The following is a 27,648-nucleotide window of genomic DNA, read 5'->3' on the forward strand; positions in this document are numbered from 1 at the left end:
GGGGCCTTGCGTCGGTTGCTGCGTCACCGGCTTCCTCTTCGGGTTTTTCGGGGTTCAGTGCCTTGGCGCCTACCCAAGCCCTCGCTCGATGTGTACACGGATGCGTCGTCTCTCGGCTGGGGTTTTGTGACCAGTGCTCACCAGGCCGGCCAGGGGCGTTGGGATCCGTCCTTCCGTCGAGCTCACAGTACGGTGCGGGAGTTCGCGGCAGTGTGGTTTGCTCTGGGGAGGATTCGGGTGGCCCGCGGATCGACGATTCGGCTCCATTCGGACTGCTCTCCGGTGGTTCATTGCCTGAACCGCGGGGGTTCGATGCGGTCCTTGTCTCTTTGGGGTTGGTCGTTTCGGGTGACTCGTCTGCTGAGTTCTCGGGGTTTGGCTCTCCTGGCGGTTCACGTACGGGGCGTGTCCAACGTCTTGGCTGACGCCCTGTCTCGCTTCGTTCCCCTCTCCACGGAGTGGACGGTCGACGACGAGTCCTTCCGTTGGCTTTGCCAGACGTTCGGGCGCCCCGAGGTGGACCTCTTCGCGTCGGCGTGGTCGCGGCGTCTTCCCGTTTATGCGGCGCCCTTCCCCGATTGCGAGGCCGTCGGGGTCGATGCCTTTCGGCTTGACTGGTCGAGGTGGGGGTTCCTGTACCTCTTTCCCCCAGTTCGGCTGTTGCTCCAGGTCCTGACTCGCTTAGAGACTTACCGGGGGAGAGTTGTCCTTCTGGCCCCTTGGTGGCCGGCCCAGCCTTGGTTTCAGGCGCTGGTTGCTCGGTGTCCGAACCCGAGGGTTTTCCCGCGGCTCCGCCTCTTTCAGCAGATCGGGCCGGTACGTCACGTAGCTGGTTCGATCTTCTCCTCGAGTCTTCGCGTATGGTTTTTTTGACTCGAGTCTATCATCATCTCTATGGTGATCAGGTGGCCTCCTTGTTGGTGTCCCACCTGAGGGCTTCTTCTCGGCGGCAGTATGAAGTTTCCTGGCGGTCCTTCCGTTTCTTTTTGCGTCTTCGTCGTGTTAGCTCCTTGTCTGTTCGGGTGGTCTTGTCCTTCCTCTCGTGGTTGTTTCAGGACCGTCATCTTATGCCTAACACTGTCGCTTCGTATCGTGCGGCGCTGGCGGAGCCGCTTCAGCTTGCTTTCGGTATTGATGTTACGTCTGCGCCGTTTCGCAAGCTGTCTCGTGCATTGTTTCACCTCCGGCCTGCTCATGCGTCGCCTGAGCCGTCCTGGTCTTTGGACAGAGTGCTCGCTTTCCTTTCATCTCCTCGTTTCGTTGTGGCCCCTTCGGTCCAGGATTGTTTTTCCAAGGCACTTTTCTTGTTGGCTTTGGCCTCTGGGGGTCGGGTAGGGGAGCTTCATGCTCTCCTCCGGCGCAGGGGTTTCTGCTCTTTTGGTCGTGGTGATAGTTTTGTTCGTTTGCAGCCGTCTCCTTCTTTTCTGGCGAAGAATGAGACTGCTGCGTTCCGGAGGGGTCCATGGGTGGTTGATGCTTGGTTGGTCAGGCCGGGGGTGCATCATGTTTTGTGTCCGGTTGCGGCGCTTCGCCGTTATTTGCGCGCCACAGCTTCTGTGTCCGGGGACGCGCTGTGGGTTGATCCGGTTTCCCTTCTTCCCTGTTCGCGGGTTCGGGTCTCTCAGGTCGTCCGCAGGGTTATTAGGTCTAGCCAGCCTGCGGTCTATCCCCGTGCCCATGACGTTCGTAAGTTCGCGGCTCTTGCTGCCGTCTTTGGGAATATGTCTTGGTCTGATATTCGGGCGCGGGGATTTTGGCGTTCGAACAGGGTCCTGGCTGCTCGTTACCTTGTGAATGTCCCTGGCCCTCGTCGGGCCTGTGTTGCTTTGGGTCGGCGGTTGCAGCCAGTTGTCTCGGCTTCGAGTTGAGGGGTGAGCGACGACCGCCTCCCGGGTAAGTCCCTCTTTTTCTGTCTGTGGGTAGTTAGCTCCGGGGAGCCGACGGGGCTCCCCCCAGAAAACCAGCGTTGAATGTAATGAAACGCCATTTTCTGGGTGAGTCCCGGAGGCTCCCCGGCATCCCTCCCTCCCTCCGGTCGGCGGTTTTTCGCGTTTTTGACATCCAGCCTCTAGAACTGAGGTGTGGGTAGCCGGCGCGGGGGGTCTGGGGCTCCCCCTTCCCCCTCCCGGGGAGGGGGGAGCTGCGCAGACAGCGGCGCGGCAGTGTGTGACGTCACACTAATTTGCTTGTTTTCGGTTGGGGAGTTCTATCCACTAGTTCGGTATTAGGTAGCAATTTTAACCAGAATAGGGGTTTGTTTTGGGGCGCTTACCTTTCTGGGTGCCTGTTCCGGTCGATGGCAGACATAGAATGCTTCCAACTACACGGGGGCTTCTATAGGCCATTGCTCCCCTTGCCTCTCTGAGGGGGCCCGGTTCTGGCCGTGGTCCCCGGTAGGCCTAAGAACTCCATACACATGACTGATGCCAAAGTCTGACATTAGCATATCAGCCTGGGATAGCTCCGGGGAGCCTCCGGGACTCACCCAGAAAATGGCGTTTCATTACATTCAACGCTGGTTTTTTATAAGTGTTTAATTTTTCTCATTCTTATTGATAGTTTTAATAAATATTTCCTGTTTATTTTCAGTGAGAATTATTTGTAGTTTTCTCTTGTTTCATAGTTAAGAGAACATTTATTTTTCTGATAAGTAAATATGTGAAAAAGCATGAATTGCCTGTACACTGCTAAAACTGACTTAATGGCTTACTTTAGATAAAGCTTCTATATTTAATTTGGGTCAATATTAAATTTGCTTGATGATGATTGCAATTAAACCAAAATTATAGCAGACTATCTCCAAAGGTTTGCTTGTTATTTAGGTTTATTACCTGTTTCTATTTCCATATATTAAGTTAATTGGTTAAGCATCCTTAATGTTTGTACATATTTTGTAATATACATATCTTTACTGCTGTAATTCCTCTAGGTTATGACACGAAAGTCAGGATCATGGACACCATTAAGATATAAAAAATGTAAGCTGCTTTTTTACTCCTCATTATTGGGTCTTCCTAACAGCATATTGCAGAATATGGTTCTCTGAAGCGAAACCAGAGACAATCGTCAGTTTGGGCTAAGTTGGACCGTCTTAGCCTTCTTCGGGGTGGTAAGGTAATGTTTTGGGAACCTAACGTAGAAGCACACTGCTAAAGGGAGTAAGCCATCTTTGCTTTACAACTACTGTATTTGCTAATTTTATGGGCTTAATATTGTGTTAGGTAGTGAAGTACTGTACACAATTACAAAAGGGACCAACATTATTCATGCATGGACATTCGTCTACTGAAAAATGCATATTCACTTTTTGTTCATAATATTATGCAGCAATAATGACATTAATAGTAATAATGATGATAATGATAATAATAATGATGATAATAATAATTTAAAAAACACATGCATTCTTTTTATTTACAATGGATACATATTGTACATAGTACTGCGTTGCAGCATATTTTCAGGCTGCCAATCACTCAAGATTTTGGGTAAATTGGATTATATTAAATGAATTTGGCACTTTTATTCTATTGTACTGTAGGTGATCTTTTTAAAATGCACTCTTCGTACACTGCCAGACTTTCTTAGTGCCCCATTTTAGCTCACCCAATACACCAATAGCATTCGCACCTTTGAGTCGAGTATGTCAATTAACTTGAGTGCAGACTTACTCAGAACTTGAGTTATTCATAAACTTTTCCTGAATAGAATAGAGTACTTCCTTGGGGCACCTTAATTTATCCAGTTTTTGCTTTTTATAGCTCTCCGTGCAGCTGCTAATTAAGTACTGTATGTATGATACTGCATAAGTAACATACATCACTTAGGCAGTGATGTATGCTGCATAAGTAATATACATCACTTATGCTGTGATGTATGCTGCATAAGTAATATACATCACTTATGCTGTGATGTATGCTGCAAAAGTAACTTACATCAATCATTTTTGCAGTTTTGTTTCTCTCTTATCAAATTTGTTACATTAGTTGTATACAGTACATCTTTAGTTAATAACAGGGATATTAGGGATATTAACCACAGCTGCTTACAACTTTCTCAAATCATATTTATGGTAAATGAAATTATCAAAACTGCTTAAGCTTCAATTATAAGTTGCTTCTGTCTATTAATTTAACTTACCTTGCGATCTTGCGATGATTTCGGGGCTCAACGTCCCCGCGGCCCGATCCTCGACCAGGCCTCCTCATAGAAATGACTTCTCGTGACAAACTTGGTCATAGAAATTTCCTAGGAAATAGAATATTATACAAATTATGTAAAGGTGTTATTAGCGATAGTATATTGATTATAAAGGGCTTGAACAAACTATATAGGGCGAGGTGATTAGTTCCGTAAAGGATTCCATTTAATCAATCAGACCCCAGATAATTAAGTGAGGATGATACTGTGGCTCAAGAGTTGGAAAATCTAGTTTGTAAAGTTGCACTAAAGATATTATGAAATAATAGAAATAAAAATTATAGAGGTTTAAATGCACCTAGAAAAAATCTTATGAGATAGGCCTATAATATACTGTATCTGTAACAACAAATTTTGGGTAATTCCCATAGCAGTATCACTAGCAAGGAAGAACGTTCAGTCATTCAATGCACTAATTGTTGGGTCAGCTGTAATTTAACTTACTACTTGAAATGAAGGATTTTGAGAAGATAATGTAAATTAGGTATCCTGCATTGCAATGACTAATTACCTTTTCATGAAAAGTAATTCAAAATACTGTGTGACAAACACAATGTGCCATGTGGGACATTGACATTGCATGTGGGACATTGACATTGCAATGACTGAAACAATCATGATATGTAGGTGGATGTTTCACAAATGATTGTCTAGGTATGTTAAATGTATGTGTGTGTGATGCAGTTGAAAGGGAGCATGGGTGATAGTGCAACGTATCTTCTTGAATAGTATATTACACTTTGACACATACACTATATTCCCTAAGGCCAAAAACTGATGTACTAAAAATCAAAGCAGCTTGTAAAATTGATGTGATGTCTCATTTTCTATTCGTGGGTCCTTATTTGTTTCAACTTGTGGCAAATCCAGAGTTAGTGTGTGAACTGTGTGGAATGTATGGAGGTGTTGTCAAATGAAAGGGTTAAGTGGTATGCAGAAGACATGGAGTTTGCAATAAAATATAAGTGGTTCATAATGATGGCTGTATAAACATTGAATATAAGTTTGATTTGCAAGTTTTAGCATACATGTAATTAATTATTTGAGAGTAAAGTGGTGATGCCACCAGAATGTTAGCCAAGAAGGTTAAGGATGTAGTGTGTTCTGAAGTGATTTTTCAGCATTTAGTAAAGAAAGTGGAACAGACTCTCACCTGATACAGACAACCACTTGGTTTGCAAACTTTAGTTATCCGAAAGTTCCAGTTTCACAATCGTGGTTGGGGGTTTCAAGCTTCACGAACTAAGTTCGGGAAGCAAGGAAGAGGTCCGCCAGTAATCGCGCCGACCTGGGGGTGGTGGGAGATGGCCTAGTTTGCCCCCTGACCATGTCGAGCACCACCACTCTAGTGCCTTCTACCTTGTGACGTCACAGATTCACGGCCCATTGTTCCCATTGTTTTTATTTGTCACAAAGCTGGAATGTACATTCCGTGACTTTGTTGGACATATCTGCACAATCTAGGAACATCCGTGCACCAAGTTGGCTCCAAATGCACGCATTGTGTCAGTGATGGCTGGTTGGTGGGTGGATGGGTGGGCAGAGTGGGCAGGCAGGCAGGGAGGGTGGGTGGGGGAGATGGGGTAGCTGGCAGGCGGGGTTAGTAGGTGGGTGAGCATAATGGGGTTGGTGGGTGGATGGATGTATGGATGGATTGGTGGCTGACTGACTGACAGGCAGGTTAACTAGCAGGTGGGCTGGGGTGGGGGTAAATTTTGGGTGGGTAGGTAGGTGGATGAATTGGTGACCAGCTAGAAGGCAGGCAAGGGATGGGGGGTGCATGGGTAGGGAGGATGGCTGGGTTGGTGGACTGGCTGGGTGTGTGGGCCAGCGATTCATCTATCCACAGCAGTGTGGATGGATGAATTAGTGGCTGACTAGCAGGCAATCTTGGTGGGTAAGCTAATGGGGGGGGGGCAGGCTAGGTGGGGTTGCTGCGCAGGCTGGTGGGCAGGCTTATTGGTGAGCAGGCAGGCTGGGTGGGTGGGTGGGTTTGGGAGGGCGGTCTTTAGGCAGGCTTGGGCGAGCGCAGGCTGGTGGGCAGGCTTATTGGTGGGCAGGCAGGCTGGGTGGGTGGGTGGGTTTGGGAGGGCGGTCTTTAGGCAGCCTTGGGTGAGCTCAGGCTGATAGGCGGGCTTTTAGGCAAGCCTGGGTGTGTTCGGGCGGGCTTGGGTGGGTAGGCAGGCATGGGTGGGTTCGGAGCGGGTAAGCGGGCATGGGTGGGTTCAGGCGGGTGGACGGTCAATCACAGACTGGCTGTGGTCACACTACATTCCCTCAGGTTCCCCATCCCTGCTACATTCTAGCCCTCTTCCCATCCCCAAATCGGACCCTTCCAAAAATACCCCCCCCCCCTCCAGATTTGTTTAGATGGGTATTATCACGGTTCAGGTTCTCGGCTACTTTCCTACCAGATGGTGGCCTTGGAGTCAGACTGCCCTGACTTACTGACTGCCCTGACTTACTGACTGCCCTGACTTACTGACTGCCCTGACTTACTGACTGCCCTGACTTACTGACTGCCCTGACTTACTGACTGCCCTGACTTACTGACTGCCCTGACTTACTGACTGCCCTGACTTACTGACTGCCCTGACTTACTGACTGCCCTGACTTACTGACTGCCCTGACTTACTGACTGCCCTGACTTACTGACTGCCCTGACTTACTGACTGCCCTGACTGACTGACTGCCCTGACTGACTGACTGCCCTGACTGACTGACTGCCCTGACTGACTGACTGCCCTGACTTATTTATATACAAGAAGATACATTGGGTTTGTGAGAGTACATAATGTTGGTGCTCTGTAAGCATCAGATTCATGTTATTTACAAACTGTGACTGGTTGCTACCACAATTGTGAATGCCTAACAGTCTTTGACTGGTTATGACTGACTGATCTGTGACTATGAGTGCCTGACTGACTTGTGATTATGAATGCCTGCCTGACTTTAACTTGTGACTGAATGTGTAACTGACCAGTTCAATTTGTGTGAAGTTTTTGAAAACAAGATCAAAGGGAATGAAACAAATGTTAATTAAAGAGTCTTTTGCAAAGGCTTCCAAGAAAGCTGGCATTGTCTCACCTGCACCTGGTTCATCACATTATGACCCAAATGTGTCAACATCTGAGGTTACCTTATCACCATTATTCTCCACTTCAGTCAATCCAACACCATCAATATTGACCACCACCACCTCTTCCATGTAAATAACTATGCTACATCAACAATGATCATCAACATAATAAGTGGATCAGGACTTCTTTTATTGGTGAGTACATACAAACAAAATACTGCCGTATTTATTTTGTGAACTTGTCAATTTCTTCCCTTAGATTTTTTCCCCACATTTCTCGTTTACAAACTTACACAGTAACCGACGGGTCTCAGCCCCGAGGGGTTCGCAAAGCAAGTAGTCCTCTGTAACAATAAATGTTTTTATTAAGAGATTGAATGCTAGAAGGTTTTAGAAGAGAATGATAATGGTGAATATCTTGAGTTATCTTGAGGGTTATCTTGAGTTGATTTTGGGGCTTTAGTGTCCCCGCAGCCCGGTCCTCGACCCGGCCTCCACCCCTAGGAAGCAGCCCATGACAGCTGACTAACTCCTAGATACCTATTTACTGCTAGGTAACAGAGGCATAGGGTGAAAGAAACTCTGCCCATTGTTTCTCGCCGGCGCCCAGGATCGAACCCGGGACCACAGGATCACGTGTCCAGCGTGCTGTCCGCTGAATAATTGATATACTGTATGTTGCATCAGATGTACGTAAACACCCACTTTTAGGTAAAGAATATTATAAGTACAGTGGTACCCCGTCTTACGAATGCCCCTCTTTATGAAATTTTTGGGTTATGAGCCCGATTTCTTCGGAAAATTTGAATTGGGTTACGAACTTTACCTCGCGAAACGAGTTTGTTGATACGCGTATGGGCGACCTAGTGAGTGGTGGCACGGCGATTGTGCCTCAGTTTACCAGTTCCTCCCACCTAGTGACTATCGCGCTTGAATTCTTTGCAAGAATTTACAGTTTTTTTTTTATTTTTGGCTATTTGAACATAAAATTTGTTATTATATATCTCGCCTTGGGTCCCAAGAAAGCCAGTGGTAAGGTTTTTCAAAGCAAGAAAACACATGTGAGAATGACCATAGACGAAAAACAAGAGATCATTCGTAAACATGAAAATGGTACATGTGTTGTTGAACTAGCTAGGCAGTACAACAAATCCATGTCAATGATGTGCACTGTACAGTACTTGCTAACAAAAATTACATTTTGAGTGCTAAAGTGGCAAAAGGCGTATCAACAATCACGAAACAAAGAACACAAACACTTGAGGATGATGAAAAGTTGTTATTAATTTGGATACACAACAAGGAGTTAGCAGATGATACCATTTCAGAGGCCATCATTTGTGAGAAAGCGAGGGTATTGCACAAAGACCTTGTAAATAAAACCCCTGGAACAAGTGCAGATATGAAAGAGTTTAAGGCAAGCAGGGGAATGGTTTGAGAAATTTAGAAAAAGAAGTTGTACTCTTAGTGTTGTGAGGCATGGGGAGGCTGCCAGCTCAGACAAACCAGTGGCTGAAAGATATATTGAAGAATTTAAAGATTTTGTAGAGAATGAGGGATACCTATCAGGGCCTCGTAGCCTGGTGGATAGCGCGCAGGACTCGTAATTCTGTGGCGCGGGTTCGATTCCCGCACGAGGCAGAAACAAATGGGCAAAGTTTCTTTCACCCTGAATGCCCCTGTTACCTAGCAGTAAATAGGTACCTGGGAGTTAGTCAGCTGTCACGGGCTGCTTCCTGGGGGTGGAGGCCTGGTCGAGGACCGGGCCGCGGGGACACTAAAGCCCCGAAATCATCTCAAGATAACCTCAAGATAACCAAGATACCTACCTCAACAAGTGTTTAATTGTGATGAGACAGGACTATTCTGGAAAAGATTTCCTGAAAGGTCATATATTACCCAGGAGGAGAAGTCATTGGCCGGACTTCATCAACATAACAAGTGAAACAAGCCTATCTTTCACAAGCCTATGAAAGATAGATTTACTCTTGTGCTGTTTGGTAATGTGAGTGGCGATTTGAAAATTAAACCTTTGCTTAGTGTATCATTCTGAAAATACAAGGGTTTTCAAAAAATATAATATGCAGAAAAGTCAAATGTGTGTGATGTGGAGGGCTAATAATATGGCATGGGTTACTAGGCTATTTCTGTGGAGAGCCCCTTTGGCTCCCCGGAGCTATACCGGGCTAATGTGTATATATTAGACTGTGGCAAGAGTCAGTTGAAGCAGTTCTAGGCCTACCGGGGACCAGTGCCAGAACCTGGGCCCCCCTCAAGAGAGGCGCAAGGAGCAATGGCCTGAAGACACCCCCGTGTAATTGGAAGCAGTCTTTGTCTGCCATCTACCAGATCAGGCACCCAGAAAGGTAGGAATTCCAAAACAAATTACTGCTGATCGAATAATTTGCAAATCAAAAGCTGAACTAGTAACAGAACTCCCCAATCAAAACCAAGGAAACCAGTATGACGTCACCACAAACGCCGCACATATGTCTGTGCAACATCCCAGGCCTCCACGCCGGCAACTCTCCTCAGTTCAAGAGGCTGTTGTGTTGGCGAGGGTCGATCGCTCTGGCTCCATTCTTTGCGCAGTACTGCAGTGTGGTGTTGTTGCTCTATTTTGGTGGTGTGTGAGCCAAACGTAACACAAGAGTACTGGGGCTGCATGCACCTAGGGCCACCTTCCCTAGGTGCCCTGTAAGTACTGCCTTTGCGGCTTCAGGGTTATCTTCCCTGAGCCGTTCAGGAACAGCTACCTCCATGTGGTTCTGTCGCTGCTCGGTGATTGCCCACACTTGGGGGTTCATACTCCTGTTTTCCCTTGGGTTAGGAGGTAGTTTCGTCGCTGGCTGAGGCATGAGGTACTGTGCAGCTGTCTGATATAGGCATAACGACCGGTTCTGTTCTCCTGGAGAAGTTGTGCTTTTGCAGGGTCTTTCTTTTGGTTTTGTTTTGTTTTGCCTGGCGGGGGGTCTGCCAGGTGTGGCGGTAGGACCATTGGTATATTTTTGGTGGTTCTCCACTAGGTTCCCGTGCTTGCACACATCGCAGGGGTTCAGCTTTTAGATTGTTTGCTTGGTAGCTCTGGGATAACCGGTTAGCAGTACCTCGTCTGGGCTTCCCTTAGCAGTCAGCCTAAGGGTCCTGGAAACCCCCATTGGGGCTCAGCCAATGTAGGAGACCTCTGAGTCCCACCTCATCTTGTGCGAGTTTGAAGGTTGCTCTGTCCCCCTGTGTTGGGGTGACACTCACCGTCTGCCTCCGCCCTGCTGCTTGTTGGGGTCAGTGACACCTATGACCTGGAGTACTGCAAGTGGTGCTCTTTGCTTGTACTCCATTCACCCAATCCACTGAGACTGATATTTGGGTGCAGGCAGCATTAGCGTTGCATGCGAGGTTTAGGTTGCAGCAACGTGCGAGGTTGGTTGCCTTCCCGGATGCCCCGCAGCTGCCCCGCTGTATTATACTGGTATTGAGACTCGGGTGGCTTCGGGGATTGCCCCTTCCGGATTGGCGGCGGAGGCATTCGTGCCTGGTCCTCCTGCCGGAGCTTTTAGGTCAAGCCAGCGGGGCCCCCTTCATCCCTGCTTTTCTGTTGGACTCTGCTTTTTCTCCAAAGGGAAAGGGTTTGGAGGACGGCTCGGCCTCGGGTCCTGACGTGGAGGATTCCAGGGCTGGGGAGGAGTTGACTTGGAAGGGCCTGGGCCCCACTGGTCCCTGCTTGGGTGTTTGGTACCCCTCAGTGCGGGGCTTGTTGTTACAGGGGGAGGGGTTTTTCTATCCCCCTCCCTGTATGATTTTGTTATGAGTTCAACGCCTCCTCAGGTTCATGTCCGAGTTCCCTTGGGTTCTTCGGTTCTCTCCTTCTGGAGGTTTTTGACTTCCCACATCCCACAGAGGAAGGTGTGGGAGGCCCCTTGCGGCTTACCTCCTGCGAGACCCGGATTACGCCTCGATAATTAAACCTTCATTTTGAATTTGGCTCCTCTTTTTCTTCATTGGGTGCGTTACAAGGTACCGGAGTCTTCCTGGCTGGCAGACTGCCTTTTCTCCTTTGGAAGGCTTGGCATTCGTCCTGTCAGAATGCGCACTTGAATGGCGAGAGTTGCCTATGGTCATTCAGGTTTTCCTGGGAGGTGAGTTGGAGCACCTAAAGGCATGCTTGTTTACTTCCTTCCTTTCTTATGATGATGTCGGCCACGTGCAGGTTCCCTCCCTTTCGGCATCCCTGGTGGCCGAGGATTTCTGCGCCTGTGGGCACCTTGGCTTCGGTCTTGCGCTGCTCTTCCCTGCCAGAGCTGTCTTCAGACTGTTTCGGGCTGGGTGCGAAGAAGCTGGATTCCAGGCCAGGGTCCGATGTGCTTGCTTCGGCAGCTCTGGCGCCGGCTGCTTTGGTGAAGTTGTATGCGCCGTTTCTGAGGGAGGCAGTGTCTGTTCTTTGCTTCTCGCCTTGCATGCTGACAGGCAGTGCTTGTAAAAATTTTGGAATCGTCTTGGGCCCTGGCTCTTAGATTTTCATCACCTTTTTGTCCATTGTTTGCAGTGTCTGCAGCGGTGCATTTTCTGCAGACTGCTTCGTCTAGGTGATGGCCATTGTCGGACTTGTAGGTTCTCCCGGGGCCCATGGAGGTCCTGCCAGGTCTAGGGGTTTCTTTGGTCATCGTAAGCCAGTAGTGCCAGATTCGGGGCCGGCACCTCCTTTGGAGCCGTCGGTGTCTGGTTGGCGCAGTGATCGCTCTTAGCGTCTGTTGGGCTCTCGTAGGGGTCGTCGGCCCTTTTGCAGGTTGCCCTGTTGACGGGGCGATTGGTGGGTGGGGGGGGGGAAGCCTTGCGCTGTTTGCTCTCACCTGGTCCCACGATTAGTAGGCATTTCAGGTCATTTCTTCCGGCCTGCGGTGGCGTTGGGCCGTTCCTCCTCCAGAGGATCTGGGCTGGCATGGCAGACCTCTTCTCCTGTGCTCTGTCAGGTCATCCGGGAGTGGGTTGGCTCTGCCAGACGTACGGGCACCCGGAGGTGGACCTATTCGCATCGGCATAGTCGAGTCATCTTCCAGTTTATGTGGCACCCTTCCCAGTCTGCGAAGCCGTCGGGGTCGATGCCTTTCGGCTGGACTGGTCGAAGTGGAGTTACCTGTACCTCTTCCCTCCAGTCCGATTGTTGTTCCCGATCCTGGCTTGGTTGGAGACTTATCAAGGGAGAGTAGTCCTGTTGGCTTCTTGGTGGCCGGGCTAGCCTTGGTTTCAGGCGCTTCTTGCTCGATGTCCGAACCCGAGGGGCTTCTCGCGGCTCCTCTTCTTTCAGCAGATCTGTCCGGTCCGATATGTGGCTGGTTCGATCTTCTCCTCCACTCTTCGTGTCTGGACTTTTTGACGCGGGTGTATCATCACTTGTATGGTGATCAGGTGGCTTAGTTGATGGTGTCCCACCTGCGAGCTTTGTCTAGACTGCAATATGAAAGTTCCTGGCGGTCCTTTCAGCAATTTTTGTCTCTTCGTAGGTTGTTTTCGATTTCTGATCGGGTTATTTTGTCCTTTCTCTCTTAGTTATTTCAGGACTGTCATCTTGTGCCAAATACTGTCGCCTCGTTTCATGCGGCACTGGCAGAGCTGCTGCAGCTTGCTTGCTTTCGGGGTGGATGTCACTTCTGCTCCGTTCCGCAAGCTTTCTTGGGCATTGTTTCACCTTCGGCCTACTCATACGCTGCCTGAGCCATCCTGGTTGCTGGACCGGGTGCTCTCTTTTCTCTCTTCTCCTCGGTTTGTGGTGGCCCCCTCGGTTCAGGACTGTTTTCTGAGGCTCTTTTTCTTGTTGGCATTGGCCTCTGGGGGTTGGGTCGAGGAGCTTCATGCTCTCCAGCGCAGGGGTTTCTGCTCTTTCGGTCCTAGTGGTCGCTTCATTCGTTTGCAAGTTTCTCCTTCTTTTCTGGTGAAGAATCAGTCTGCTGCTTTCCAAAGGGGTCCTTGGGTTGTTCATGCTTGTTTGGTTCGGTCGGGGATGCATCATGTTTTGTGTCCATTTGCGGCTCTTCGCCGGTATCTGCGTGCCACGGCCTCAGTGGCAGGGGACACGCTTTGGGTGGACCTGGTTTCCCTTCTTCCCTGTTCCAAGGCTCGGGTCTCCCAGGTCGTCCGCAGGATTATTCGGTCCAGCCACCCTGCGGTCTATCCCCGTGCCCACGACGTTCGTAAGTTTGCGGCTTTGGCTGCTGTTTTTGGGAATATGTCCAGGGCTGACATTCGGGCACGGGGCTTTTGGAGGTTGAATGGGTTACTGGCTGCACGGTATCTCGTTAATGTTCCTGGGCCTTCTCGGGCGTGTGTAGCCTTGGGTTGCAGCCATTGGTCTCGACTTCGAGTTGAGGAGCGAGTGATGACCGCCTCCCAGATAAGTCCCTCTTTATCTTTGGTTAGGTAGCTCCGGAGAGCCGAAGGGGCTCTCCACAGAAAACCAGCGTTGAATGTAATGAAACGCCATTTTCTGAGTGAAACCCAGGGACTCCCGGGCATCCCTCCCTCCCTCCAGTCGGCGGTTTTTCGCGTTTTGGATACTCGGCTTCTGAACTGAGGAGAGTTGTCAGCGTGGAGATCTGGGACCCCCCCCCCCCCCCCCCCGTCCCTCTCCCTGAGAGGGGGTAGGGTTGCGCAGACGGATGCGCAGCATTTGTGGTGACGTCATAATTGTTTCCTTGGGTTTTGTACTTTTTTCCTTGGTTTTGATTGGGAAGTTCTGTTGCTAGTTCGGCTTTCGATTTGCAAATTATTTGATCAGCTGTAGTTTGTTTTGGAATTCCTACCTTTCTGGATGCCTGTCCTGGTAGATGGCAGACAAAGACTGTTTCCAATTACACGGAGGTGTCTTTAGGCCATTGCTCCTCGTGCCTCGCTTGAGTGAGGCCAGGTTCTGGCACTGGTCCTCGGTAGGCTTAGAATTCCTTCGATTGACTGTTGCCATGGTCTAATATATACACATCAGCCCGGTATAGCTCTGGGGAGCCTCCAGGTCTCACCCAGAAAATGGAGTTTCATTACATTCAACACTGGTTTTCTGTGGGGAGCCCCTACAGCTCCCTGGAGCTTATTGGGCTAATGTATGTTATATTAGACCAGGACATTAACTAAGGAGTTCAGACCTACCAGGGACCAGTGCCAGAACCTGGCCCTTTGAGAGAGGTTTCAGTGAGCAATGGCCCTGGAAAACCCCCCTTGTGGTTAGGGTTTTCCTTATCTGCCATCGACTGGGGTTAGGCACCCAGAAAGGTAGGCATAACAAACAAACCCCACATGGTAAAAAACTAAAACAAAAAAACGAACAGAGAGGTAGAAACTCCCTACAATCCCATGGAAACAAGCAAACATCACACTTTACTGCCGCACCGATCGTCCGCATAGCCCTCCCTGCCCCGAGAGGGGGAGGGGGAAGCCCTGGACCTCACCGCGCCTAGCATCAGTTCGTAAGCTGATGTCAACCAGGATAGATGCTTCTCTGGCCTCAGTTTCCTAGGCGGTGTTTGCCTTGTGTTGCGTTCACTGCCATATGTTGTGCGGTGGCCAGGTGTTCCTCATCAGTATCAGGGCTGCATGTGCTTAGGGGCTTCCTTCCCCTAAGTTTCCTGTGAGTTCTGCCCCTGCGTGACAGGGTTTTCTTCCTTGGGGCGTTTGGGAACCATTCCCATAGAGGTTCTTGCTGCTCGGCATTTGCCTCGCCCTAAAGCCAGCTGGAGCTTGGGACCCTTGTTTGGCCCTGGGTAGGGACTGGCTGTGTTGGTTAGGGCGTCAAGGTGTTGTGCGACCTGCCACCTAAGCGGCGACCGGTGCCTGTTGCCTCTGGAGACGGTGTACTTTTGCGGGGGTTTTCTTTTGTTTTTATTTTCATTTGCCTGGTGGGGGTCTGCCTAGTGTGGCTATAGTTCCGCTGGTAGGGTTTGGTGGCCCTCTGCTAGGCCCCCGTGATTGTACACGTCACAGGGATTTTCAGTGTTGTCCTCTACCCCCTTTATTATTTTTGGGTTTATTAACCAGTTAGCAACACCTTGCATGGGCTTCCCATAGTTGTTTCCCCTACGGGCCCTGGAAACTCCTGTCGGGGCTCAGTGGACCATTGAATGTGTCTTCCGGGTTCCAACCCGTCTTGTACGGGATCGTTGGTTGCAATGCCCTTGTCTCCGGATGACAATCGCCACTTTTACCTCCGTCATGTTGCCTGTTGGGTCACTGACACCTTGACCCGGAGTCTTGCGAGAGATATTCTCTGCTTGTTCTCCAGTACTCTCCTGATGTTATTACTGTTCAGAATACAGGCAGCATCCGTGTTGCAAGCTAGGTTAGGTTGCTGCAACATGCTAGGTTGGTTTCCCACTCAGATGCCCTGGAGCCGCCCCGTTTTGGTTAGGTGCTGTTCGCCTCTTTCCCTCCCTGTTCCCGCCTCCGGACCATCTGCGGGTTTCGGGATCGGGGCGGGGTTTAGTTGGGGCCCAAGACTCTGGTGGTTTCGGGGGCTACCCCGTTCGGGTTGGGGACGGAGGTTTTCGAGCCTGTTCCTCCTGTCAAGGCTTCTGGGTCTTACCAGCGGCCCTTTCTTGCTGCCTTTCCCATGGACCATCTTGACCGGATCTTGGTGCCCTGTCTGAGTCTGCTTGGGATTCGTTGTCTGGCCTACCTTGACGACTGGCTGGTGTGGGCTCCCAGTCGGTTCGCTTGTCTGCTCGCCAGGGGTGTGGTTCTTTCCAGATCGCCGGGTTTGGTTTCCTGGTGATCTGGAGGCCATTCCATCTGTTTCCATCCCGGGTTCGGACCTGGCTGGGTCTTGTTTAGGGCTCTTGGGCCGCTCCTTGTCTTTCCCTCCAGAAGTGTTGCTGCTGCTGTGGTCCCGCCTTCGACTGTTCATGAGGGGGTCCCGGGTTGCTCGGCGGTTGCTCAAGCAGTTGTGCGGGAGTCTGAACTTCGACTTGCTGGTCTGCCCGCAGGGTCAGGTTTGGCTTCGGCATCTGTTTGGTTCCTTCGTAGACTCCCCTTCCGCCTCTCTTGCAATCGTTGGGTTCATTTCTCCGGGGATCTTGTGTTGGTGCTGCGTCACCAGCTTTCTCTTTGGGGTTTTCGGGGTTTCGTGCCTTGGCACCTCTTCGAGGCTTCGATTGATGTGTTCACGGACGGGTCATCTCTCGGCTGGGGCTTTGTGATCAGTGCTCACCAGGTCAGCCGGGGATGGTGGAGTCTGTCCGTCCGTCAGGTTCATAGCAAGGTTCGGGAGTTTGTGGCTGTCTGGTTTGCACTTCGGAGGGTTCGGATCACTCAGTGCTCTACCATTTAGCTTCATTCGGACTGTTCTCTGGCAGTTCTTTGCCGGAACCACAGGATTTCTCTTAGGTGTTTGACCTTTGGGGTTGGTCCCTTAGAGTGGCTTGTTTGCTGGATTCTCGGGGTTTGGCTAACCGTGAGGTTCATGTCCGGGGTGTGTCCTACGTCTTGGCGGACAGCCTGTCTCGGTTCATTCCTCTGTTCATGGATTGGCCAGTCGTCGCCGACTCGTTTCGTTGGCGCCGGACGTATGGAATCCTGGCCATGGACGTCTTTGAGTAGGCGTGGTCTAGGCGTCGCCCATTCTATGCGGCGCCCTTACCCGCCTGCAAAGTGTTCCCGGTGGATGTTTTTCGACAGGACTGGTCGAGGTGGGGGTACCTGTTCCTCTTCTCCCGGTCCAGCTGTTGCTTCGGGTTCTGGCTCAGTTGGAGCCCATTCCCAAGAGAGTAGTCCTTATGGTCCCCTGGTGGCCGGCCCAGCTTTATTTTCAGACGCTGCTTGATAGGTGTCTGAACCCGGGGTGTTTTCCTGTGGCTCTGCTTCTTTCGGCAGGTCGGACTGGTCCTGTACGTGACTGGTTCAGCCTTCTCCTCGGCTCTTCGCATCTGGTATTTTGACGTGGGTATCACCATCTCTGTGGTAATCAGGTGGCTTTGTTGGTGTCCCACCTGCAAGCTTCGTTTCGGCGACAGTATGACCTTCCTAGTGTTTCTATGCACCTTTTTCTTGCTCTTCGTAGGTTGTCTTCTCTTTCGCATCAGGTTGTCTTGTCCTTTCTTGGGTTTTCAGGACTACAGTTATTTGATGTTTCTTACTGTCGCCTCGTTTTGTGCGGCGCTGGTGGAGCCGCTCCGGCTTGCGCTTCGGGATAGACATCACATCTGCCCCGTTCTGTACGCTTTCTCGTGTTTTGTTTCACCTCCGGCCTGCTCATGCGTCGCCTGAGCCGTCCTGGTCCTTGATCAGGGTGTCCTCCTATCTTCTCAGTTTGTGGTAGCCCCTTCGGTTCAGGTTTCTGCTCTTTGGTACTGGTGGTAGGTTTGTACGTTTGCAGCCTTTCTCTGTCCTTCTGGCGACGGTCAAGACGGCTGCTTTCCGGAGGGGTCCTTGGGTTATTGATGCTTGATTGGTTCGGCCGGGGTGCATCTTTTGTTGTCCGGTTGCGCTTTTTTGCTGTTACCTGTATACAGTGTCTGGGGATGCGCTTTGGGTTGATCCGGTTCCTCTCGTACCCTGTTTGAGGGCTCGGGTCTCCCAGGTCGTCCGCAGAGTTTTTAAGTCTTCTAGTCCTTGCACCCGTGCTGTTCGGATGTTTGCAGCTTTTGCTGCTGTGTTGGTGACGTCTAGGGCTCATTTCAGGCGCAAGGATTTGAGGGTCGCACAGGTTCTTGGCCAATCATTCTTGATGCGCGTGTCTGCTCCTGTGCGTTCTTGTTGCCTTGGGTCGCAGGTTGCAGTCTGTTGTCTCGGCTTCGCGTTGCAGAGTTTGTGGCAGCCACCTCCCGAGTCAGCCCTTTCTTTTCCTTCTCTTTGGGTATGAAGCTCCAGGGAGCCGTAGGGGATCCCCACAGCAAACCAGCGTTGAATGTAATGAAACGCCATTTTCTGGGTGAGCCCTGGAGGCTCCCTGGCAACCCTCCTTCCCACCGGTTGGCATTTTTTTTGCATTGGTTGAAGCTTAGCTTCCGAAATGATGCTAGGCAGCCGGCGCGGTGAGGTCCGGGGCTCCCCCCTCCTCCTCTCGGGGCTGGGAGGGCTACGTGGACGATCAGGCGTGGCAGTAAAGTGTGATGTTTGCTTGTTTGCTTGTTGTTTCCTTGGGATTGTAGGGAGTTTCTACCTCTCTGTTCGGTTTTTTGTTTTAGTTTTTTACCATGTGGGGTTTGTTTTGTTATGCCTACCTTTCTGGGTGCCTAACCCCAGTCGATGGCAGATAAGGAAAACCCGAACCACAAGGGGGTTTTCCAGGGCCATTGCTCCCTGAAACCTCTCTGATGGGACCAGGTTCTGGCACTGGTCCCTGGTAGGTCTGAACTTCTCAGCTAATGTCCCGGTCTAATATAACATACATTAGCCCGATAAGCTCCATGGAGCCTCCGGGGCTCACCCAGAAAATGGCGTTTCATTACATTGAACGCTGGTTTTTTTATGAAGTGGGTGAATGATGTGGTTTGCCCTTCCATACAAAAATATCTGCTGGAGAAAAGTTTGCCACTTATGGCCCTGCTTTTCCTCGACAATGCTCCTGCTCATCCTCCAGGCTCGGATGATTCATTGTCGGACAAATTTAATTTTGTTATAAAAAAATTCCTGCCTCCTAACACCACTCCTCTAATTCAGCCTATGGACCAGAAAATCACGTCCAATTTTAGGGAACTTTATGAAAGGGTACTTTCCGGAAATATTTTGAAGTGACTGATGCCAAAAACCTCACCCCTCAAAGAGTTCTGGAAAAAACATTTTAACATTTGTAGTGCTTAAAAACTCGTTGACAAAGCCTGGCAAGTAGTGACTCAAAGAACCTTGATCTCTGGCTGGAGAAAATTGTGGCCCGATAGTGTTTCAGAACTAGACTTTGAGGGGTTTGAGCCTGGAAATGAAGTGCCTATTGTTGAGTAAATTGTTACTCTGGGCCAGAAAATAGGCTTGAAGTTGAATGGTGCTGATGTGGAGGAGTTGGTGGAAGAACACAGCGAAGAACTGACCACCGAGGAACTCCAAGCCCTTCAAAAAATAGAAGCAACAAGAGGCAGCTGAGGAAATGTCTTCAGGGGAGGAGGAGGCAGTAGAGAATGTCCCTTCCTCAACAATTAGGAAGTGGTGTAGGTTGTGGGAAGAAATGCAAACTTTAGTTGAAACGACTCGCCCAGAGAAAGCTGTAGTAGGCCGTTGTATTAACCTTTTCAATGACAATGTGATGCCTCACTACAGACAAGTGTTACAAAGAAGGGAAAAACGATCTTCAATGGAACGATTTTTAGTGAGAAAATCAAGCAGTGAGCCAGAAGCAGGTCCTAGTGGTATGCAGGCAAAACGTGCCAGTGTCTGTAACCCAGAGAAGTCATCACTGCCTGATGTTATAATGGAAAGGGACTCCCCTTCCAAACAGTAACACCCCTCCTCCTCCCTCCCCTCCTCACCGTCTTCCATACGCCAACAGGAGTCATCAGTAAAGGTAAGTAATAACTTGTACATACTTTTGTACTTAAGATTTGGGTAAATTAGGTATAAAATTTACTTTGAAGTTAATTTTTGGGGGAGTCTGGAATGGATTAATTCATTTTCCATTATTTCTTATGGGAAAATTCGCTTTGGTTTATGAATTTTTGGGTTACGAGCTCTGTCTGGGAACGGATTAAATTCGTAAGCTGAGGTACCACTGTACATATTGAACATGATTAAAAAAAAGTGTGTGATAGATTTACTTTTATTGAAAAAGTATATTATAATGTTTCATTGCACACAGAAATCACAATAGTGTGATGCATTAAATAAACAAATCCACAAGGGCTGTGACGAGGGTTCGAACCTACGTCGGAGAGGATCCCAGACACTGCCTTAATCGAACCCTCACCATGGCCCCTTATGGATTTGTTCAATATTATAATTTATTGAAGAAAGAGGCATTAACTCAGTCATAAATGTATTTGTAACAGTGACTGGAATACACACATGTACAGCAATACAAAACAATTTACATTTGTAAGGGTAAATTTAATAACATATTGCCCACATTTTGAGAGGCGATATACAGTATATTGGTCAAATACTGTGTAGTAGTAGTAGCAGTACAGTAGTAGTTCAGTAGTAATACTAGTGGTAGTATAGTAGTAGTAGTAGTTGTAACATTAGTAGGCCTAGTAATAATAACAGCAGTAGTAATAGTAACAGTAGTAATAATGACAATGGTAGTAGTAAACAGTAGCAATAATGACAATGGTAGCAGTAAACAGTAGCAATAATGACAATGGTAGCAGTAAACAGTAGCAATAATGACAATGGTAGCAGTAAACAGTAACAATAATGACAATGGTAGCAGTAAACAGTAGCAATAATGACAATGGTAGCAGTAAACAGAAGCAATAATGACAATGGTAGCAGTAAACAGAAGCAATAATGACAATGGTAGCAGTAAACAGAAGCAATAATGACAATGTTAGCAGTAAACAGAAGCAATAATGACAGTATACAGAGTAATCACACTAACATGATGCATCAATGAGAAAATCTGTAGGAGTCGTGATGAAGATTTGAACCCATGTGGTAGGTAGTCCCATGCACACGCCCCAGACAGTCAGGCCATGACATGGTCAAAAGGATTGCATCGAATCCTCATCACAGCTCCTTTGAGTTTCTCGTTGGTACATCATGTTAGTGTGATTACTCTCCGTGTATTGAAAGAGAAGCGTCAGAGGTAGAACATTCCTAGATGACAGCCAGAGTGCATGAGGGGATTGTGTGAAAATCCTGGTCCAGCTTCAATGGACGCCTCGAAAACCCTCGTGTGTTCAGCAGAACTCCAGACTGCAATTCTTTTGACCATGTCGTGGCCTGATTGTCTGGGGCGCTTGTGTAGGACCACCCACCACATAGGTTTGAATCCTCATCACGTCTCCTACAGATTTTCTTAATAATAACAATGGTAGGAGTAAACAGTATTAATAATGACAATAGTAGCAGTAAACAGTATTAATAATGACAAGGGTAGCAGTAAACGGTATTAATAATGACAAGGGTAGCAATAAACGGTATTAATAATGACAAGGGTAGCAATAAACATTAGGTATGACACTAGTAGTATTTAACAGTAATATTAATGTCAACATTAGTTGACATTACTATTACCAGTAATAGTAATGACAATAGTAGTAGTTAACACTAATAGTAGTACTGTACACAGAGAGTAATCACATTAATGTGATTCATCAATGCGAAAATCCATAGGAGCCGTGATGAGGGTTCGAACCTATGTGCTGGGTGTTCCCAGGCACACACTCTAGCCAACTATGCCACAACATGGTCAAAACAATTGCAGTCCTTTTTACCCCCATAAAGGAAAAGGAAAAAAAGGGAAAAGGAAGATAATCTTTATGTGGGAGGAGGAGTAACAGTGTGTGTTTAAATTAAAAAGAGGTTGTTGTAGCGGGCATATAGAGCAGATGTGTATCTCTAGGCAAGTTGTAACAAAATGTCTACAAAAAATTTAAATTTGTTTTGTTCTCAGAATCAGGAAAAGCATAGGATTGCACACTTACAAATAAGGAATATGACATTCTCAATCTTTGTGGTATGTGATGATGACTCTTCTGCTATGAAAAGCTTATTTAGTATAGTCGAAGAAGTGCTTGTGTGAGTAAATGATTTAAAATAAGTGATAGATCATTCCTAATAATTTGAAGCTCTTTCGAGCTGCATTTGACATCACAGCCTGGAATTCTTCATTCCAGGCTGTAAATGCGATCATCTTTAAGAGAAAACTTGTTATCATCTAGCTCTGATTAGGGCACCCAGGATGCATGGCATACTGTATTCCAGTTCCACTATCTTGTAGCTTCTGATCAAATGGGGTCTAAGAAGCTCTTGGTCAATCCCAGAATCAATGGTTCCAGATACAAATGATTTGTTGAAGCCCATTTGCAGAGTGGCAAAACCAAATTAATCTGTCAAGCCTATGCAATAGTTTGTGTATCAAGATTTAAGCCAGATGCTTTTGGAGGGTTAACTATGCTTACAGCCCAGGTTCCTTTAGCTTTGTTGTTGGTATGTGGCTCTCCACCTGATTTTTCTCGCCCTCTTTTCTGTCTGATTCCTCTCTGTCAGTTGCAGTGGATGCCATCTCATATCTTCGAGCTAAAACAATGGGTTGACAACTGTATGGTCATCTGCAGGTTGTCCCCACTTTACAATAAATGCTTATTTTGTAGTATTTTATGTACTGTACTGTATTTTCTTGTTTACTTCCCAAGCCTAAAGGTTACTTTATGGGCAACCAAGTGAAGTAGCTTAGAAAATAGACTTTAATTGATGGTTTTGGCCTCTACCACCTTGTCACCTAACTTGTTCCGACCATCTACCACTCTGTTTGCAAAAGTGAATTTTCTTATATTTCTTTGGCAGCTTTGTTTAGTTAGTTTAAATCTATGACCTCTTGTTCTTGAAGTTCCAGGTCTCAGGAATTCTTTCCTATCAATTTTATCGATTCCTGTTACTATTTTGTAGGTAGTGATCATATCGCCTCTTTTGGTTCTTAATTTGGTCCTCAGGTGATAGTTTTCTATCTAAAAACACCCCTAGATCTCTTTCTTTATCAGAATTCTTTAAAGATTTCCCACATAATTTATAGGTTGTGTTGGGTCCATGTTCTCCTATTCCACATTCCATAACATGGCATTTATGCACATTAAATTCCATTTGCCAAGTGGTACTCCATATACTTTTGTCCAAGTCTTCTTGAAGGGCATGACAATCATCTAAGTTTCTTATCTTCCCTATTATCTTAGCATTATCAGCAAACATGTTCATTTAATTCTGTATTCCATCTTGTAGATAGTTTATGTAGATAATGGCTCAATCATAGAAACTGAGTAAATTCGTTATATAGGATCTTTCAGATCGAAAACCATACTGTCTGTCTGATATATCTTTTTCTCCAGGTGTTCTACCCATATAGTTTTAATTATTTTTTCCAATACTGTATTTTGCCTATTACACTATACAGGTCTATAATTAAGGGATCATCCTTGCTGCCACTTTTGTAGATTGGAACTATCAAATTCTACTATCTAATTACTTTTATATCAACATATGTATGATGGTCCACATAGTTACAAAAAAGTACTATCTAAACAGGAGGATGGGTTGTATATTTTCTATACACATGAGAGAAAACACATACAACAGATAATAATTTTAATTCACCGGAAATAATTAAACTGATCTCTGTGGTAAGGAGAGAGAACTGAGGTAAACACCCACAGCAACTAAGGTGGGCACCTCACACTGCTCACCACACACCCTCTCGCTTCTAGAACTGGGCCTCCTCTCAGGGGTCGTGAGGTGCACAGAACAGCGAGGTTAAACTACTAAAAAACAGGAAAACTCGTATTACAATAATAATACACATCTCAAAATACTTACAAACACAATATAAAAAACAGAAATAAAATAAATTTGAATTAATTCATATAAAGTGCTAGTCATTAAATCTTCTAACAGTGGAATTAATGTTTAATATTTGTCAAGTTCTGATAAAAGTGAAATGATCGCAAACAACATTACATATATGATTATCCATAATGTAAAATTCCCTAACTATGACGCTTCACAAATGTTTAATCACTTTTGCATTGCATTATCTGACACTAGGCAATTAGAGAGATTTTATAAATATTACTGTGCAATAATACCAATGTTGACACTTTGTAAAACTTTTTATCAGAACTCGAGCTTCAGTACAATATACTGTATTGCATGTTGCATGGAAAGTTTTTACTAAACACAAAATTCTAAATACATAATACGTATAAATTGTGCTTTAGAAGTATTCAGAGTAAACCGCTTAGCTTTTATTTAAGAGTAATTAAGACAGTGGAGCAAGGGGGAGGTGGCTGCAGACTAGCAGGGGGAAGGTGCTCGTAGACTAGCAGGTTGGAGGTGCCCACAGACTAGCAAGGGGGAGGAGCTTCACAGACTAGCAAGGGGAGGAGCCTCACAGACTAGCAAGGGGAGGAGCCTCACAGACTAGCAAGGGGAGGAGCCTCACAGACTAGCAAGGGGAGGAGCCTCACAGACTAGCAAGGGGAGGTGCCTGCAGACTAGCAAAGGGAAGGTGCCCACAGACTAGCAAGGGGGAGGTGCCCACAGACTAGCAAGGGGAGGTGCCTGCAGACTTGTATGGGGGAGGTGCCCACAGACTAGCAAGGGGAGGTGCCTGCAGACTAGCAAGGGGGGAGGTGCCTGCAGACTTGCAAGGGGGAGGTGCTCACACTAGGAAGGGGAGATGCCTACTGACTAGCAAAGGTAGGGGCCTATATGTTAACTAGCAAGGAACAGTGCTTACAGACAACTCGCAAGGGAAGGTTTATGCTCTCACTGTAGTCTCCAAGGTTTGTTTTTATCATAAAATTGTTTGTTACTTAACATAAGTAAACAGAAGTGTGTTTTAATGCTACCTTAAATAAAATAGAATTTTCTCTGAATTATGTAAATAGTGTAGTATGTATAAAATCAAATTGAAAAATTGCAAATTATGCACGATCTTGTGTTGCCATAGATCGTACATGTGTTGCAACTCATCTAGGTTAGTTTTGACCATTAATTTAAGCTTTATAAATTTTAATTCTCTGGAGGGAGCCGCCTTGTGGTTCCATGTATCAATCATCCTGAGACTGCTTCATACTAAAAGGTTACATCATCCATGGTTAGTTTTGTTTGGCTTAGCGAGGAGCAGAACCAAAGGACCTGGCCCCCTCCCCATCCTCACACAGGCACAGACAGCAGGTGACAATCCGCCATCTCGCCAGAAAAAGCATCCGGAAAGTCAGCACAGTTTTTCAGACAATTGGAGGGTTCACAGAAAATGAAGCCGCGATAAACTGCCAAACAGCTACTGCAAATTAGTCACATGAAAAATGGGATACACTCAAATGAGCTAAAAACTAATTAATACCAATTACTACCCCTAGGCAGTCTGGCTCCCCAAGTCAATTCTGTTCCTGATGTTGGTGTCACCATAACAACTTGTAGTAATTCTAGTCATTCCAGCTCCTGGCCGAGCCCAAAAGCTTCAAGCTAAGTCCTGGCCTTCCTTGGACATGCTTATCCTAATGAGGCCATTTGCTTTGCTGTATTGTTTTCAATTTTAATGTTGTTTCATGTGCATGTTTTAATTCTGGCATCTTGGTGGGTTTTGCTCTTTGTGCATTTCAGGCTGCTTATACTCAGGGTTTTCTTCCCTGTGTAGCTGCTAATGCTGCCCTTGCACAACCAGAGCTACTTTCTCTGCGGTGTTCTGGGTTCACCTCTGTGAGGTCAGCCCACCTGAGCAGTCCTTAAGCCTTCCAGATGACCATTTAGGCCCAGGTTTGTATAGCAGACAAGGGTTTGGATGGTGTCCCTGAGCCTCAAGGATGCATACTGGCATGTTTCTATTCAACTGGGTTTCAGGGACTGGATAAGTTTTGTTGTGGGGCATTGTGCTTACCACTTCAGGGTTCTTCTCTTCAGTCCTAAACCTGGCCCCCCACGTGTTTACCAGGCTAGTGCAGGTCATTGTGGCTCAGCTGCAATTATTAGAGGTTCATGTGTTGGCCTACCTCAATGAAAGCTGGTATGGAAGTTGGTCTGAGAGTCATCTGGCTAGGGATCTAGTTCTTTCCCTGCTGAATAGGTTCAGGTTCCTGGTGAAATGGCAGAAATCCTAATTGGTGCCATCTCAGTTAGACTTGGCTTGGTCTTATTTGGGACTCTCAGTCAGTGTCTCTTTCCTTGCCTCTGGTGGCCTTGCTCCACCTGCAGCTTCATCGCCATCTTGTTGAGCAGTTGTACGGGAGCCTGAACTTTCTCTGTCTGTCAGTGCCCAGAGCCAAAATCCTGGACTGGGTTTGGCTCTGGGCATTGTTCTGGTTCCACCTCTTCTGCTGCACCCAAGACCAGTGAGTTCAAACCCCCTCCCATTCTTCGACGGCTTTTGCTTTGCTGACTTCCTTTTCAAGCTTTCATGCACCATCCTTTTCTGCTGTTTATTGTGTTTATGCATTCCTTGTCTCTGGGTTGGGGTTTTGTGACCAGCACTCATCAGGCCACCCAGAGTCGGTGGTCAGGTCCGTTTCTTCGGGCGTACAACACACTAGGTGAGTTCAGTGCACAAGATTGCAGCTGTATGGCATGCCTTGAGTAGGATTTGACTTTCTCAGGGCTCGGCACTCTGGCTCCACTCCGATTGCTTCCTGGTGGTTCATTGCCTGAATCAAGGAAGAGGGTCTTTTAGTCCGTTACTCTGTGGAGCTGGATGCTTCGTGTGGGTTGGCTTCTGGCTTTTCAGGGTTTGGTTTTCCATGCGGTTCACATTTGCCCTGGTTTTCTGAATGACTGGAAAACATTAGTCAATCAAGGAAGAGGGTCTTTTAGTCCGTTACTCTGTGGAGCTGGATGCTTCGTGTGGGTTGGCTTCTGGCTTTTCAGGGTTTGGTTTTCCATGCAGTTCACATTTGCCCTGGTTTTCTGAATGACTGGAAAACATTAGTCAATCAAGGAAGAGGGTCTTTTAGTCCATTACTCTGTGGAGCTGGATGCTTCGTGTGGGTTGGCTTCTGGCTTTTCAGGGTTTGGTTTTCCATGCGGTTCACATTTGCCCTGGTTTTCTGAATGACTGGAAAACATTAGTCAATCTAGTGAGTGAAAATATTCTTAGTGTATTGCCCCATTTCCTGTACTGTATCTATTAATAAATGTAATGCACACACCGTTATCGTTTGTTTAAGTCCATCACTTCAAAATATAGTATGGTGCTGGCCTCAAGTATTTACTGTCATGTTTAAGGTATTTCTTTATAATAAACATTAGTTCTGTATCTCTGATTTAAAAAAAACATACATATGTAAAAGTAAAGAAGTAAAGGACAGGTTTTGATAGTTTGTAGTCTAGGGTACGGCTTAGAGGCTCGTACCTCCCCTTACACTGCACATGCTCTTCCTGAGCCAGCATGGTCTCTTGACCATCTTTTGGCTTTCCTTCAACTTGTTGTCCTGTTGGCTGTTGAGTTTGGGTGCTTCAAGCTCTTCTCTAGAAGTGGCGGGTTATGTGGCCCTGGAAGCCAGTTTGTTAGTTTGCAGCTGCTTTCTTTCTTCTTTTCTGGTGAAGAATGAGTCGGTGGGCTTTCAGAGGCATTCTTAGGTGATCGATGCTTAGTTGGTTCAGCTGGGCGTGCATCATTTGTTGTGTCTTGTGGTGGCTCTTTGCCGCTACCTGCATGCCACTGGTTGTGTGTTGGTGGATGCCTTGTTGGTTGATCTTGTTTCCTTGGTTTCTTGTTCCAAGTCTCACATTTCCCAGGTTGTCTGCAATATCATAAA

At 47.3% G+C, this 27,648-nt stretch overlaps 1 protein-coding gene across 6 annotated transcripts in view; it reads left to right on the top strand.

Moving 5' to 3' along the window:
• Wdr59 (WD repeat domain 59) overlaps positions 1 to 27,648 on the top strand; it is a 241,877-nt gene that overhangs the window by 197,610 nt on the left and 16,619 nt on the right. For 2 of the 6 annotated variants that reach the window (XM_045767260.2, XM_045767263.2), the window contains one exon: positions 3,022 to 3,114. The exons of the other annotated variants lie outside the window; for them this stretch is intronic. In XM_045767260.2, the coding sequence (XP_045623216.1) occupies positions 3,022 to 3,114 (93 nt within the window). The remainder of the gene's footprint in view (positions 1 to 3,021; positions 3,115 to 27,648) is intronic. 6 annotated transcript variants of the gene reach the window in all.

Source organism: Procambarus clarkii, chromosome 89, assembly GCF_040958095.1.
Source record: "Procambarus clarkii isolate CNS0578487 chromosome 89, FALCON_Pclarkii_2.0, whole genome shotgun sequence".
NCBI lineage: Eukaryota > Metazoa > Arthropoda > Malacostraca > Decapoda > Cambaridae > Procambarus > Procambarus clarkii.